This window comes from Callithrix jacchus, chromosome 14, assembly GCF_049354715.1.
Source record: "Callithrix jacchus isolate 240 chromosome 14, calJac240_pri, whole genome shotgun sequence".
NCBI classification, from domain to species: Eukaryota; Metazoa; Chordata; class Mammalia; order Primates; family Cebidae; genus Callithrix; species Callithrix jacchus.
Genome location: NC_133515.1, coordinates 7,173,717 through 7,190,436, shown reverse-complemented (window position 1 = coordinate 7,190,436; position 16,720 = coordinate 7,173,717). Strand labels below are relative to the sequence as shown.

The 16,720-nt window shown below is 40.0% G+C and overlaps 1 protein-coding gene across 6 annotated transcripts in view; it reads left to right on the top strand.

Annotated features, from left to right (window-relative positions):
* Positions 1 to 16,720, top strand: part of TMEM131 (transmembrane protein 131) — a 247,039-nt gene that overhangs the window by 131,692 nt on the left and 98,627 nt on the right. Inside the window, exon 1 of one of the 6 annotated variants that reach the window (XM_078348698.1) lies at positions 11,549 to 11,667. The exons of 4 other annotated variants lie outside the window; for them this stretch is intronic. In XM_078348698.1, the coding sequence (XP_078204824.1) occupies positions 11,588 to 11,667 (80 nt within the window). In that variant the 5' untranslated portion in view covers positions 11,549 to 11,587. Of the gene's footprint in view, positions 1 to 11,548; positions 11,668 to 16,720 lie in introns of those variants that run through there. One more of the 6 variants, XM_035271640.3, reaches the window with a different exon arrangement.

Here is a 16,720-nt window from a genome sequence, read left to right as displayed (position 1 = left end):
ATTTGCTAGCACAACAGGGTGACTACAGTTAAAAAAAAAAGTAAGGTACATTTCTTTTTTTTTTAATGGTATTTAGGCTCTGGGGTACATGTGCACATCCTGCATCCTGCAGGATTGTTACATAGGTACATACATGCCATGGTGGTTAAAAGAGTATAATTGGATTGTTTGTAACACAGAGGATAAATGCTTGAGGTGATGGTTGCACCCATTTACCCTGATGTGCTTATTATGTATTGCATGCCTTTACCAAAATCTCATGTAACTTATAAATGTATACACCTACTACGTACCCACAAAAATTAAAAATTAAAAAAATTTAAAGTTCAACAAAAGGTTGGTTTTTTGAAAAGATAAAATTGACAAACGGGCTGGGTACGGTGGCTCATGTCTGTTATCCCAACACTTTGGGATGCTGAGGTGGGTGGATCACTTGAGGTCAGGAGTTCAAGACCAGCCTGACCAACATGGAGAAACCCATCTCTACTAAAAATACAAAATTAGCTAGGTATGGTATGCCTGTAACCCCAGCTACTCAGGAGGCTGAGGCAGGAGAATCACTTGAACCCAGGAGGCAGGCAGAGGCTGCAGTGAGCTGAGATCACGCCATTGCACTCCAGCCTGGGCAACAAGAGCAAAACTTCATCTCAAAAAAAAAAAAAAAAAAAAAAGAAAAATTGACAAACCATTAGACTAAGCAAATAAGAGAGAAGACCCAAATAAGTAAAACTCGAAACAAAAAGGGAAATGTTACAACAGATACCACATAAATATAAAGGATCATTAGAGACTACTATGAACAACTATATGCCAATAAATTTAAAAACTTAGAGGAAATGCCTAAACTTCTCAACACATACAACCTAACAAGATTTAATCAAAAAGAAACAGAAAATCTGAAAAGACCAAAAGGTAGCAAATTGAATCAGTAGTAAAAAAAAGTCTCCCCATAAAGGAAGTCCAGGACAAGATGGCCTCACCAATGGTCCAATAATGCTCAATACGAATACCAATTCTTCTCAAACTATTCCAAAAACTTGGAGAGAATTTTCCCCAACTCATTCTGTGGGACCAGCATAACCCTATATGAAAAGCAGTCAAAGACACAACAAAAACAAACTACAGGCCAGTATTCTTGATGAACATGGCCACAGAAAACCCTAACAAGACACTAGCAAACTGAATCCAACAACACATCAAAGCAATAATACACCATGGTCAAGTGGGATATATCTTAGGAATGCAAGAGTGGTTCAACATGTGCAAATCAGTAAACATCACAGATCACATCAGTAGAATGAAGGGCAAAAATCATATGATCATCTCAATAGATGGAGAAAAAGCATTTAATAAAATTCAACCCTCTATGATAAAAGTTCTCGATAAATTAGGTATAAAAGGAAAATACCTCAACATAATAAAGATTATATATGACAAAACCACAGCTAATATACCAAATGGAAAAAGACAAGAATGCCTACTTTGCCACTGTTATTCAACACAGTACTGGAAGTCCTTAGCCGCCAGAGCAGTTAGGCAACAGAAAGAAATAAAAGGCATTCAGATTGGAAAGGAAGAAGTCAAGTCATCCCTATTTGCAGACAACATGATCTTATATTAGGAAAATAAAAAGACTCTACCAGAAAACTCTTAGAATGGATAAATTCAATAAAATTGCCCTGATCTGATATCCCATAACTGAGTGCATTTATTATATCTCAGTTAAAATAAAATTTTTAAAAAGAAAATACCAGGAGAAGAAAGTAAAAGCTCACCAATAATCTGCCCACCTAGAAATATTGTTTGAACTTTTATCCTTCAAGTTCTTTTTCTTCACACCTGTATTTATTTGTTGAGTTACAAAAATATAACCATATTATCTCAACATACCATTTTTATAACCTGCTTTTTAAACTTAATATATTGTACATAGGGCCGGGCACGGTGGCTCAAGCCTGTAATCCCAGCACTTTGGGAGGCCGAGGCGGGTGGATCACGAGGTCAAGATATCGAGACCATCTTGGTCAACATGGTGAAACCCCATCTCTACTAAAAATACAAAAATTAGCTGGGCACAGTGGTGCGTGCCTGTAATCCCAGCTACTCAGGAGGCTGAGGCAGGAGAATTGCCTGAACCCAGGAGGCGGAGGTTCTGGTGAGCCGAGATCGTGCCATTGCACTCCAGCCTGGGTAACAAGAGCAAAACTCTGTCTCAAAAAAAATATATATTGTACATGCTTTAAAAAATTCCATTAAATTTTCTCTTATATTATTTAATGGTATTAAAGAACATCAAAATTTATGGGTATATTTGTTAAATTCACTTAATTGTTTTTAATTGTTTTAAACTTATTTTTGTGATCAGTGCTGAAACTAATGATTTAAACACAACCATGACTGTTTTCTCAAGAGAGTCCTAATGAAAGGATATACAGAATAAGGATTAAAGTTTCTAGTTTTAGTTAACCTTTAGTCTAGAGAACGCTTTGGTGTCACGAACAAGGAGCAACTTATAAAAGAATCAGTCTATGACTAGTGAGGAAATAAACGGGATTTCTCCTAGAGTCTGTTGCTGGTCGTAGAGAACCTGAAATTTCATTAGCTGAGAGAAATTGTGGAAGATTTGTGGAAAAAGTTTGAGTGGAAAGATGAACTCCAGTACAAGCAAGGGTCAAGTGACACAGCAAAGAAAATTTATTTGAAGCACAGAAGAGGAGTATAGTTATAAATTTACATGCTGCTCCAAAATAGTGGAAACAAAGAAAAATCTTTGCTAGTCTGATTGTTTGTGTCCTCCCAAAATTCATACATTGAAACCTAATCTCTGATATGATGGTGTTCAGAGGTGGAGCATTAGGAGGTATTTAGGTCAGGAGTACAGAACTCTCACAAATGGGATTAGTGGCTTTATAAGAGAGGCCCCATAGAGCTACTGTACCCCTTCTACCATGTGAGGACCCAGCTAGAAGGTGTCACCTGTGACCCAGAAAGAGGGCCCCACACCAGTACTAGCCATGCTGACACCCCGATCTCAGATTTCGCAGCCTCCAGATCTGTGAAAAATAAATGTGTCATTTATAGGCCACCCATTCTGATCTTCTGCTATAGCAGCCCAAAAGGACTAAGCCACCATTCTATTTAAAACTTTTTAAATTTTAAAATTTTTCTGCATTGAGTCAAAAAACACTGAGTGGAGTTTGTTGCATCTCACAAGTGTAGAAGTGGATCTGTAGAAGTAGCGGTTGCAGGCAAGTGTGAACCAACATGTGTTCAATCAGAGAAGCAGAACTGGTCAGATTTTAAATGAATGTGTATGTATATATACACGACATGGATTTATAATAAGGCAAGCTTATCCAGTTTAGAGAGCTGGTTAAGCAAGTTCAAAGCCCACAGGGCCAGGCAGTCAGAAAGGGAAGATAGTGGGATGGAACCTCAAGGGCACAGACTGTAGCTTCTCGTCCATAGATAGGTATCCTGGGAAGATCCTAAGAAAAGGAGAAAAATTGCAGGTCTAGCTGCTGCTTGAAGCCTCTTGGCTCAGAGAGGGCCTAAGCTTTCTTTGAAAGGGCTTCTCAGTGACTAAGAGAGGCTCACCAAGAATCACCTCCTTTTTTATTAACTTAAAATCAACTGATTAGGGTCTTTAGTTATGTTTGCAAAATCTCTCCCAGCAACATTTAGGTTAGTGTTTGAATAACTGGGAAAAGGTATGTTAGGCTACAAAATAGCTGCTGTCTCCCTTTTCTCTTCTGGCTCTAAGGAGAGAATATTGCTTATAACTCACCCTAACTAGAAACATACTAGAAAGGAAAATCTGTGGACTATACTTCAGTTGATATTACAAAGCTATCCCATAGATAGAAACAACGAGGTTCCTAAATTTAGAACTTCTGACTCTAGAAAATGAGAAGAGATATGGTTGAAAGAATTTAAGTTAAGGTTATTTTTATGAAACTTGAAAGTAGTCTTGGGACAAAGAAAATGAAATTTGTACATTTTCACTGCAGAAAGTAGATTATCAGTATCTTCAGAAAATGACTCCTAAAGGAAATCAGAGAAATTTTAGAATATATCCTCTTTGGAAGTTATTGTATGTTTTTTTCACTCTCAGAAGCATAAAACTTGATTCAGATTTTTTCCTGCATTAACTACATTTATTTTTGGGGAGGCAAGAATGGTGCTCTTAATACCTGTTAGTTACCTATTCAACACCTGTCCCACCCCCTCCTTTTTTTTTTTTTTTCCAATTACCCAGCCTTTAGGCCTAGCACCCTGTCCCTAGCTCAGGGGTAAATCTTGATTAATCAAGTCACTTGTAATAATTCCGTTCTTCTTGCTTGTGATCTGTTCAAGGGTGAATGTGATCCAGTTTTACCCAATAATTTAAGGGCAGGTCAACTGAGGTGTTTGGGGGGAAGGTTTGTTTTTTAACTCTAAAAAGAGTTAGCCAGGCACAGTGGCTCATGCCTGTAATCCCAGCCGAGGGAGGTGGATCGCCTGAGGTCGGGAGTTCAAAACCAGCCCGACCAACATGGAGAAAACCCCATCTCTTACTAAAAAATACAAAATTAGCTAGGTATGGTGGCGCATGCCTGTAATCCTAGCTACTCTGGAGGCTGAGACAGGAGAATTGCTTGAACCTGGGAGGTGGAGGTTGCAGTGAGCCAAGATCAAGCCATTGCACTCCAGCCTGGGTAACAAGAGCGAAACTCTATCTCAAAAAAATTTTAAAATAATACCTGGGCATAGTGGTATGTGCCTGTAGTCCTAGCTATTCAGGAGGCTAAGGTGGGAGGATCACTTGAGCCCAGGAGGCAGACATTTCAGTGAGCTGAGATCACACCACTACACTCCATCCTGGGCAACAGGGCCAGACCCTGTCTCAAAAAAAAAAAAAGTCACAAGAAAGAAACGCTCGTGTTCTGTGCCAGATATTGTCAGCATGCAGTGCCTAGGGTACTGTGGCAATCTTCTTGCAACCAGTGAGGGGTTCTAGCCTGAGGACTGGTACTATGCAGTCACCAAAGACAGGCAGTTTGTCTAACAGAGTGAAAAGATGGAAAGAACCTGCATCCTTCATAATGTTGAACTGCTAAATTAATCAACACTGAAACTGCCCTACTTTAGGTCTTTTTGTTTGGTGATACTTTGATCTGTTGGAGAGTGCATGGCACTGCTGACCTCTTCCTCCCTCTCAGATCTTTCCCTGCCTGTGAACTACTATCCATGTTTTCCTCCTGTGCCTGAGGCTATTTTTAAAATTCTCTTTCAAGAGTTTCTGTTCCTTTCCTTATCCCCAAATTGCGGCTGCATTTTTTTCTTCACTTTATTTCAACCAGCTCTGTGCTTTCTTACTGGGTGGTCTCTTCCATGCCTTTGACGTATGCCTATAATCTCCCAATCTCTGTCATCACTCTTACTCACCATGTGTCTCTAACACCATCCTAAACTCGCCATGTCTTGCTCTTCTGTATCTGCAGTCCATGAACAGTACCACAGTCACCAAAACCAGAATCTTCAGGCTTCCTGGATTCTTCTCTTTCCTTCACAGGACTCCATCCCCTTCCCTGTCAAATTCATTCCAGGAAGGAAATGAATTTTTCATGTCTGTTCTCTAATCCTCACTACTTATTTCTCTCCACTTAACTCAGGTTCGCATCATTTCTCATCTGGACTGTTACCATATGCCTGCCACTTTCTAGTTCAGGATTTGTGCTGTCAACAGGGAAATCTTTTTCACATCAAAATCTGATCATGTCATTTTCCCCACTCCCCTACCCCAAAAATTCCTTTAATGGCCCCAGAAATTTCTTTAATGGTTTCCTATTTGTCTTCAGGATAAATGCTAAATTTCTTACTATGAAACTTGCCTTTTACCTTCCTTTTATGTCCTCCACACCTATCTCCCTTGAAATCACTGATCTTCCTAAGGGCTGCATGTGTTATTCATACCTTGAGAGTCTCCCCTCTAAAGATAATTTTTTATGGAAGTTTTCATACATATAGCAAAGTAGAAAGAACAAATAATGTCTCTATTCTTAACATAAGCTCAGGGGTTGTTACCATTTTTGCATATTTATATTTTTATTTTTGAATCATTTGAAAGCAGCAGACCTCATGACCTTTCATTCCTATTTTTTTTTTTTTTTGAGACCAAGTCTCGTTCTGTTGCCAAGGCTTGAGCGCAGTGTTGGCACGATCTTGGCTCACTGCAGCCTTCGCGTCCCGGGTTCAAGCAATTCTTCTGCCTCAGCCTCCCGAGTAGCTGGAATTACAGGCACCTGCCACCACACCCAGCCAATTTTTTATGATTAGTAGAGACAGGGTTTCACCATATTGGCCAGGCTGGTCTCGAACTCCTGACCTCATGATTCTCCCGCCTCAGCCTCCCAAAGTGCTGGAATTACAGGCGTGAGCCACCGCACCCAGCCTCATTCCTAATTCTTTAGCACATATTGCCATATGGTTGATCCTTTAACAACATGGTGTGCCAGGGGCATGGGCTCCCTGCCACTGTGTGGTTAAAAACTCACATATAACTTTTGACTCCCCAAAAACTTAACTACTAATAGCCTACTTTTGACCAGAAGCCTTACTGATAATATAAACACTCAGTTAATACATATCTTTTATGTTATAGTTATTATATTTACTGTATTTTTACAAGAAAGAAAGCTAAAGAAAAAATGTTAAGAAAACCATATGGAAATTCCCATTCATTAAGTGGAACTGGGTCATCATAAAGGTCTTCACCTCATCTTCACGTTGAGTAGGCTGAGGAGGAGATGTTGGTCTTACTGTCACAGGTGGCAGAAAATCTGTGTAGACCCTCACAGTTCAAACCCATATTGTTCAAGGGTCAACTGTATAAGGACATTCTGCGTAACTACAGTACCGTTATTGACATTGTAAGAAAATTAATAGTAATTACCAAGTGCTTTTAGTCTCCCTCTGTTTTGGTCAAGGCTGTAGTTGTTCATTTGTAAGTGACAGAAATCTGAAACTAATTGAGGCAAAAATGAGAATATATTGAAAGGAATGCTGAGGACCATAATATTTGCAGAAAAATCAGGGATGCAGCTGGCACCTGGGAACAACAGCATTCACTTGCTCTACCACCAGCAGGAGTCTTCTATCTCTTATTTCTGCCTCCCTGTGTATTGGCTTATTCTCTCTCACTGCCAGTATCCTTTTCCTCAGCGATGGGAAGAAATTCGCTGACTGCTCTTCAGCCTTGCATTCTGTGTCTTCCATTCACTGGGAAGCTCTGGGTTAGAAACTGTCTTCTCTCTGCTTCCATGGTGGTGTTAATCCTGCTGAGATGAGATGGAGCCCCACCCAGAATTTGGTTCAGAAATCAAGACTGTTGATGTCACACATGCACACACACCAGCAGGGTAAAAAGGTTTATTGTACTCACTGATTGAAGCTTCTAGGGGATGACCATGGTAGGGAGATGGGAGAAAGGGCTGGAGAGAGCAGAGAAGGAAGACTAGCTTTGTTTTACGGTGTTTAGGGAGCAAGGCTGGAGTGGGTTTGCATGATTGGTACTTCTCACTAGCTCCAAGAGAGAATGTGCGGGCTTTCTTATTGGCTTGCCCAGATGTGGAGCAGAAGGTAAAGGCGCATCACTGGGGCTTGAAAACTGTCAGCAGTCAAAGATAAGAAATGGAGTTAGTGTCTGTATAACTCACGGCATCTTCTAAAGAGTATCAGGCCTTTCAGTAAGGGTGCATCTAGAATTTGCCTTGCTTCTTTCTTGACCCCAGTGCTGACTCCTCTCATTACCCTGATCATCCTACTCCCCTCTAGCATTTGTTTCACAACAAGCTAATAAAATTCGCTTTGTTTTCAGCCTCTTTGTTTAAATTTATTCTTTAATCCTACCTTTTATTCTCTCTGCCCTCCATCCCTTTCTCTTCTCCTCTTTTTTTTCCCCCTTTCTCTTCTCCTCTTTTTTTTCCCCCTTTCTCTCCCCCTCTTTTTTCCCCCCCTTTCTCCTCCTCTCTTCTTGTAACAATCCCATGGAGCAATCTAGACACCACTGGCTCCCCTTCCATTCCCCCCGTACCACCACCCCCACCCCACCGCCTGGCCAGTTTTTAGGCCAGTGCTGTTAAATGGTTTTCTGTTTCCATAGCAGCTCTTGTGATTGCCTGATGGATTCTTCCTGCCCGCTATACAGACAAAACCAGTTCACTTAAGACCATGGTATTGCAATAAAGAGTTTTATTAACACAAGGGCAGCTACAAAGGAGATGGATTTATTACTTAAATCAGTCTCCCTGAAGGCTTAGAGATTAGGGTTTTTCAAGGATAGTTTTGTGGGCAGGGGGTGAGGGAATGAGGAATATTGATTGGTTGGGGATGGAATCGTAGGGGTTTGGAAAATGGTCCTCCTGCTCTGAGTCAGCCTCTGGGTTGGGGCCAGAGGACCAGTTGAGTCAGCCAGTTGTCAGAAATGCAAAAGTCTGAAAGGATCTCTCAAAAGACCAATCTTAGGTTCTACAGTAATAATACTACCTACAGGAGTGATTGGGAAACTTAGAAATCTCATGATCTTCCAAACAATGGCCGGTTATCCTAGGCCCCTCTCATAACCCTAACCTTATGACCTTTCATTAGTTTTCAAAAGCAGTTTAGTTTTGGGAAAGGTTATTATCATTTTGCTTTAAGGTTAGACTGTAAACTGAATTCCTCCCAAAGTAGCTTTGCCTGTGCCTAGAAATGACAAAGGACAGCTTGGAGATCAGAAGCAAGATGGAGTCAACTATGTCAGATTTCCCTTACTGTCATAATTTTGCAAAGGCAGTTTTACTTCTTTTTTCAAACATTTATTGCAGGCTGTGAAAGATGCTTTGGATGGAAACTTGGTTTACTGAGTTCCTTGGCTTATGTAATTATTACATTCAGAAAATCTTGGTTTCAAATCTAAAGTTTAAAGTCGTACTTCGTGACTCTAAAAACTGGACACTGAATAGACAAACTGTTGCTAAAAGTGAATATCTTTATTGTCAAGATAAATTCAGTTTATGAAAAGCATTTTTCTCTAATAACTTTTTGGTATTCTAAGAAAATCAAATAGGCCGCCAAAAGGGATGTTTGGTGCCTCCTAGCTTTTCAATTCCTACCTGCCCAATCTTTCCATAAAAGATTTTACATCAACTCCTCAGCTCAACCTTCAGCCTAGTTTGCGGTAATAGAGTGATACAAAGTACTGCATATTGATTTGGCCCAACTTCCTGCCCAAAGCTGTGCTTAACAGTGTTGTGTCACTGTCATTCATAAGGTCTGTCTCAGGGCAGTTGCTAAGCCGTTTCTTCAGCTGTTTCCTGGTGCTGCAGTGTCATCTTTCTGTGGTGTAGGGAACTTGCCATTAACCACAAAATTGCAGTTTACTTTCCAAGCTAGTCTCTAATTCTTAGCTGCTGCTTTCTAATTCTTTTGAGCCTCAGACTATTCAAAAATATGGACAGTTCGTAGTTCTGCTGCAAGAGCACAGAGAACAGCTGTATGTTTGCTTCAGCTTGGTTTATAAATACTTCATGCTGTCCCTTTGGCCCTGCTTCTGTCTTTGGACAGCCAGTAATGGACACAAACAGGAGTAACACTGGCAGGCATTTGGAAATCTTTATTTTTAAATTTTACCTGTTTAGCCAAGTACTCATACATCCTGCTTATGATAGGCAGAATTCTAAGATAGGCCGCAATTCCAGAAATTTCTGGCCTCTAATTTACCTATACCTACTACATTCTCCTAGTTATTCAATCAAACACTGATCTAGGTATTCTTATAAAGGGTTCTGAAACTGTAACTAAGGCCCCAAATCAGTTGATCTTTAAGTTAGATTTTTTTGGGTGGGCCTGGCCTAATCCATGAGCCTTTAAAATTTGGCTTTAACAATCAGAAACAGAAATGTCATATATTTGAGGTAAGGGAGATACTGGATGCAAGAGAGTTTCTTTGTGCTGTTTTTGAAAATGGTAGGGTCATATGGCAAGAGACTAAGAGCAACCTGAATTTATCGACAATCAAAATGAATTTAAAAGAACTTAAGAACTTAGAGCTTCAGCTGAGGACACATCTTGCCAACACCTTCAATTCCTTCTTCTGAGACCTCGAGCAAATAAACCAGCCATTCTTACAGAATTGTAAGATAATAAATGGGCATTGTTTTAAGCCTCAAAGTTTGTGGTAATTTGTTACATAGCACAGAATATTAACGCATTTTGAATTTACAACTAATCATATACTTTCCATGATGTCGATTCTGCTCATGTCACCAAAGGAACAGAGGATGGCGAGGGGCAAGGCAAGCTGTTCCTATGAGGTCTGTGAGCAAGTCTGTCCAAGGAGTGCTCGCTCGCTCTGCTTCCTGTGGTGTGGACTGCCCAGAGCTAGAGGCAGCCTGCTCTATTTGAGCGTGCAACAACTAAAATAGCCTGCTGACTCCCTTCCTTACAACTTCTCTCTGTTCTTGTTACTCCAAACTACTTTGAACAACATAAGTAGATTCTTCTCTTGAGCAAGGGTGCATTCATTTCTATGGTGTGTGGGCCATGGCTTTCCTGTTTGATCCCTGGAAGACAGGACAGGGCCAGCCTCAGAAGCATCGAAGATGAAGCATTCGGATCCACTCCATGCTTCCAGGCTCCTCGCACTTCCACTCTTGTCTCCTTTCCCCACAGCACTCTCCTGCAGTAGGCCATCTCCAATCCTGTCATCTTGAAGGATACACTAAATTACCTGTCCATTTTGTATCCTGCCTTCTTTATCTTAGCTGAGATTGAAGGTATTAAAGTCACACAAGGAAAAACATTGAGAAGGAATTCACAGGGAAGTGCATGAATGGTTACCAGTTACCCTGAAGTCTATTTGAATTGTAAAAGCATTTTTTTTTTAAAGAAATCACACAGTCGTTGAACCTTCAGGATGTAAGGAGGATATTTTTATTTCTTTTTTTTTTTTTTTTTTTTAATTTTTTATTGGATTATAGGTTTTGGGGTACATGAGCAGAGCATGCAAGACAGTTGCGTAGGTACACACATGGCAGTGTGCTTTGCTTTTCTTTTCCCCTTCACCCACATTTGGCATTTCTCCGCAGGCTATCCCTCCCCACCTCCCCCTCCCACTGGCCCTCCCCTTTTCCCCCCAATAGACCCCAGTGTTTATTTTTATTTCTATATGCTGCTGTTCCACATATATGTTTATATGAAGCTTGAGGAAGAAGACTTTTATCTTCTATATTGTATCTATTTAGCTTCTTCCTGCATTATCATAGCTATAGTTTGAAGCCCCGGCTGGGTGTGTACCCATTTCCCTAATTGTTTCATGGTGTCATAACCCCACCTGGGATTGATGAACCTGTTATTTAAAGGATCTGAGTCTCCACCAGAGGCAAGAGGAATTCAACAGTTTGAGTGCTTCTTGGTGAGAGGAGTTCAAATATGTTCTTACAGACCCATCTGGATACCTATCTGTCACTGCCTCAGGACCCAGTCCCTGTTTCCACCTTTTTTGTTTTTTCTTCTGGACTGTTAGGTCACAGAATGACTGTGGGCCTCATAATGGGCAATCCACAGAATGACTTTTGGCCAGGATTTTGCTTCCCTGGGTAAAGCAGAGAAACTCTCCTGTGGGATCCTGCCTCTCCAGTGCAGTCTGTGAGTATAGCTTTCCTAATTAATTTTAAAAAATAAAATAAAATAACTAGTGTGATTATAGACTTTAAGTCTATCAATAATTGCATTAAATATCTAAACACACCAATTAAGAGACCAAGATTGTCAGATTGAATTAAAAAAAGGATACAACTAGCAAAAAACCTACGTGTGTGTGTGTGTGTGTGTGTTTAGACATAGACAAGTTAAGATGATGGAGAATATATTACCATGTAAACACTAACCAAAAGAATGGTGAAAGGGCTGTGTTAATTTGAACAAAGCAAACTTCAGAAGAAGCACTATTACTGGGAATGAAGGGAGGATAGTACATAAATATAGAAGGGTTGATTTACAGACAAAAAAATAACAACTGGAAATATGCATGCATCTACCAGTAGAGCTTCTGAATACTTGAAGCAAATATACCATTAGGGCATGGGATGTTAAGAATGGAGTAAGGAGCTCAATGGATCATCTCAATAAACAGCAATTTAACTGATGAGAATTATTTTTAAAAAAACATTTAAAGTTCCAGGAAATTGTTCATTCAAAAAAAATGTTTTAAATCTTCATAAGAACAGCAGGAATCTCTGGCATTTGAGCCACAACTTTTCTATTAATGCTCCCCACCACATACCCCTCAAGCTCCAATTCTTTGTTACAGAAGCTCCCTCTAACCCCAGTTTATACTCTGGGACTGCAGTTTCACCCTGAGAGGGCAAGTCTACTAGCGTTTCTCATCACCCACAATTTTATGTTGCAGAAGTTCTGTTTCAGGTACATATCAGAAAGGACTGGGTCTCTCTCGATCCACCCCACCCTAGGGCAGACGCTGTACCCTAGATGCAGCAGGCCTGAAATCTGGGGAACCCAATCTTGCCCACCTCACTTGTAGGGTTCCACATTAGAAAGAGCAAGCTGAGAAGACCAGAGTGTACTACCCCTTCCCCAGTGTCCACTTGTACAGCAGGGCATCACTAGGGGAACAGTAGATCAGACAACATAGACTTTAAAACAAAATTATTACAAGTAAAGGTGGACATTTTATGATTACAAAAGGGTCAGTCCATTAGGGAGATATAACAATTATAAATATATTTATGTAACTAATAACAGACCCACTCAAAATATATGAAGCAAAACTGCCAGAACTAAAGGGAGAAATACACAATGCAACAGTAATAATGACAGTCTTCAGTACCCCCATTTTCAATAATGGATAGAACATCTAGGCAGAAGATAAAGAAATAGAAGACTTGGAAAAGTATAAACCAACTTGACTTGCAGATATCTTTAGGACACTGTGCTCAACAACAGAATACTTAACTCAGCTCAGGTATACGTAGAATGTTCTCCAAGATAGACCATATGCTAATCCACAATACAAACACTAGTAATTTTTAATGGATTTAAATAATACAGGTTGAACATGCCTAATCTGAAAATCCAAAATCCAAAGTGCTCCAAAATCTGATTTTTTCTGTGTGCCTACGTGATGCTCAAAGGAAATGCTCATTGAAGAATTTCAGATTCTCAGATTATGGTTGCTCGACTGATAAGTATAATGCAGATATTTCAAAATGTAAAAAAATCTGAAACTTAAAACAGTTCTGGTTCCAAGCATTTCAGGTAAGAGATACTCATCCTGTACAAAGTATGTTCTCTGATGACTTCATTTTCTACCGAAATAAATTGGAAATCAAAAACAAAAAGTCTTGGGATAATAAACGTACTCCTTAATAATCAGTGAGTCGAATAAATCAAAGGGAAATTAGAAAATACTTTGAGATGAATAAAAACAAAGCATATCAAAATGGAATGCAGCAAAAACATTGCTGGGAAGGAAAATGCAAAAATATCTCAAATCAGAAACCTAACCTTCTCCCTCAAAAAACTAGCAAAAGAGCCAACTAAAGCAAGCAGAAATAATAAAAACTAGAGAGGAAATAAAATATAAAATAGAAAAATCATAACAAAATAAACTAAGCCAAAAGTTGGTTCTTTGAAAAGATTAAATTGACAAACCTTTAGCTAGAATGACCTGGGAGTAAACTGAAAAGACTCAAATTACTAAAATTGGAAACGTAGGAAGTAACATTACTATCAACCTTATATAAATAAGATTACAAGAGCATGTTATGAACAATGTATGCTAACAAATTCATTAACTTAGTTGAAATGGACAGATTTCCAGAAAGACACAAAATACATAAACTGACTCACAGAGAAATAGAAAATCTGAATAGACTTATAACAAGTAAAATGTTTACATTAATCATTTAAAAACTTCCCAGAAAACAAGCCCTGATCCATATAGCTTTACTTGTGGATTCTATGAAACATTCAAAGAAGAATTAATACCAGTTATTCCCAAACTCTTCCAAACAACAAAAAGAGGAAAACTTTCCAACTTAGTCTATTAGATCTGTGTTACTGTAATACCAAAACCAGACAAAGACACCACAAGAAAATATAGACAAATATTTCTTCTGAATATAGATGCAAAAATCCTCCACAAAATATTAACAAATTCTAAAAAGGATTATACACCATGACCAAATGACATTTATCTCAAGAATGCAGGGTTAGTTTAACATAAAAAAAATCAATTAACATAATACAGGGAAAACCAATAATCATGTCAATAAACACAGAAAAATCATTTGAGAAAATACAACATCCTTTCATGATAATAATGCCTACAACCTAGGTTAGACGGGATTTTCTTCAACCTAATAGAGTATCTATGATGAAAACCCCAAGTCTGACATCATAGATAATGATGAGAGAATGAAAACTTTCCCCCTACATCAAGAACAAGACAAGGAGATTCATTCTTGTCACTTCTTTTTTTGTTTGAAATGGAGTCTCACTCTTGTTGCTCAGACTGGAGTGCAGTGGTGTGATCTTGGCTCACTGTAACCCCCACCCCCTGAGTTCAAGCGATTCTCCTGCCTCAGCCTCCCAAGTACCTGGGATTACAGGCACCCACCACCACGTCCAGCTAACTTTTTGTATTTTTAGTAGAGATGGGGTTTCATAATGTTGGCCGGGCTGGTCTCAAACTCCTGACCTCAGGTGATCTACCCACCTTGGCCTCCCAAAGTGTAAAGTGCTGGGATTACAGGCATGAACCACCGCCCCTGGCCCCGGCCCCATTCTTGTCACTTCTATTCAGCATCCCGTTCCAAGTTTGACCAGGGCAATAGATAGCATGACAGTCTGTCACAATATTCTGTGTATTGTCTGATTTACTTACTCCAAACATGTCTTGTTACTTGGGTGTGTGAACTTATGAGCTACTCTCTAGTCTGGTAATGCATATTGAGAAGGGCAGAAGGCCAAGCCCTGGCCTTTGTCTCTTTTTGTGAATTTAAGAGGAGAGATGATCCCCAAAATGGAGAGTCCCAGTTCCACAGCTACACACGAGAACTGTTGATTGCCCCGTATTTGTCCACACTGTTAACTGACAATGCTTAGGCAGAAGCATCATGGGACAAAGATGTCTTCCTAAATCATAATTCAGTAGTCCTAGGACTTTGTAGGACCAGAGAGAGACATTAGAGGAGAGCGTTTCAAGGGCAGCTGCTCAACAGCTCCTTACCCTGGCAAGCTTTTCTGTTCGAGGCTGAAGAAACAGGCTCTATCTCAAAGCAGACAGGAAAGGTTTGGAAGCCTTCCCCTAGCTTAGCCCCTCTTGTCAGCTCAGTCTGCCCTTTCCCACTCAGTTTCCCTCGCCTGACACTTTAAGGCAGCCTTCAGTTCTCCCAAGATTGTCTATTTTTTGGTTATTTCTTGGAGTCAGTATCTCCCTCTAACTTACGAATTTTTTCAGCTTTGTTATTGTGGGGGAGGGAAGATGGCAGGGAGAGCCAGCAGGTACTAATTCACTATCTTTAAAGGAACCCAAAGCCCGTGATTAATTTGCTGCTTTTTTTCCCCAATTATTTTTAAATTTTCGTGGGTATATAGTAGATATATATATTTATGGGTTACATATTTTGATACAGGCATGCAATCCATAGTAATCATATCTGGGTAAATGGGATAGTCATCACCTCAAGCATTTATCTTTTGTGTTACAAACCATCCATTTATATTTTTGTTATTTTTTTAAGTGTAAAATTAAGTTTTTTTTTTTTACTATAGTCACAGTGTTGTGCTAGCAAATGAAAGGTCTTATCCATACTTTCAGTTTCTTTGTACGTATTAATTATCCTCACTTCCACCCATCCCCTCTGCTATCCTTCCCAGCCTCTGGTAACCATCCTTCTACTCTCTATCTCCATGAGTTCAGTTGTTAGCTCCCACAAAGAAGTGAGAACATGGAAAGTCTGTCTTTCTGGGCCTGACTTGTTTTACTTAACATAATGTTCTCTAGCTCCACCCAGGTTGTTGCAAATGACAGGCTGAAAAGCACTCCACTGTATATATGTACCACATATATGTTGTGGTATATATGGTACATATACACAATGGAGGACTATTTTTCATGGCTGAATAGTAGTCCGTTGTGTATATGTATCACATTTTCTTTATCCATTCATCTGTTGATGAAAACTTAGGTCACATGCCCCTCAAGTCTACTGGCTCCAAGCCCAGCACAGCACTAGGAGTCTCTTAGGAATTGCCGTGCTTGTGACCCTAGGCCCTAGGCCACTAGGACTTCTAAGAGAGTCCTAGTGCTGTGCTGGGCTTGGAGCCCCAGAACACTTGAGCCTGAGGTGTCAAGGCTAGCGTGAACTCAAGTTAGGACTGCTAGGATGGGCAGTTCCCACCCCACCACCCCAGGGCTTATCTAAATGCTTTCTTCCTGGGCAGGCAACAGTGAGTTCAGCCAGATTTTGCTTTCTGCTGTGACAGCGCAGCAGTGAGTTCCCTTGCAGTCTCACAGTTGCTGCACTGCCCCTCTCCCAAGTGCACAAATTCTCTTTCTGTGCCACTTGGCTGCTGCCAGGTGGAGAGCGATGGGTGGGAAAGGGTGGCATCAGTGATTGAAGACTTTCTTTCCTACCCTCTTCAGTGCCCCACTATTTTCATCTATGAAATGACT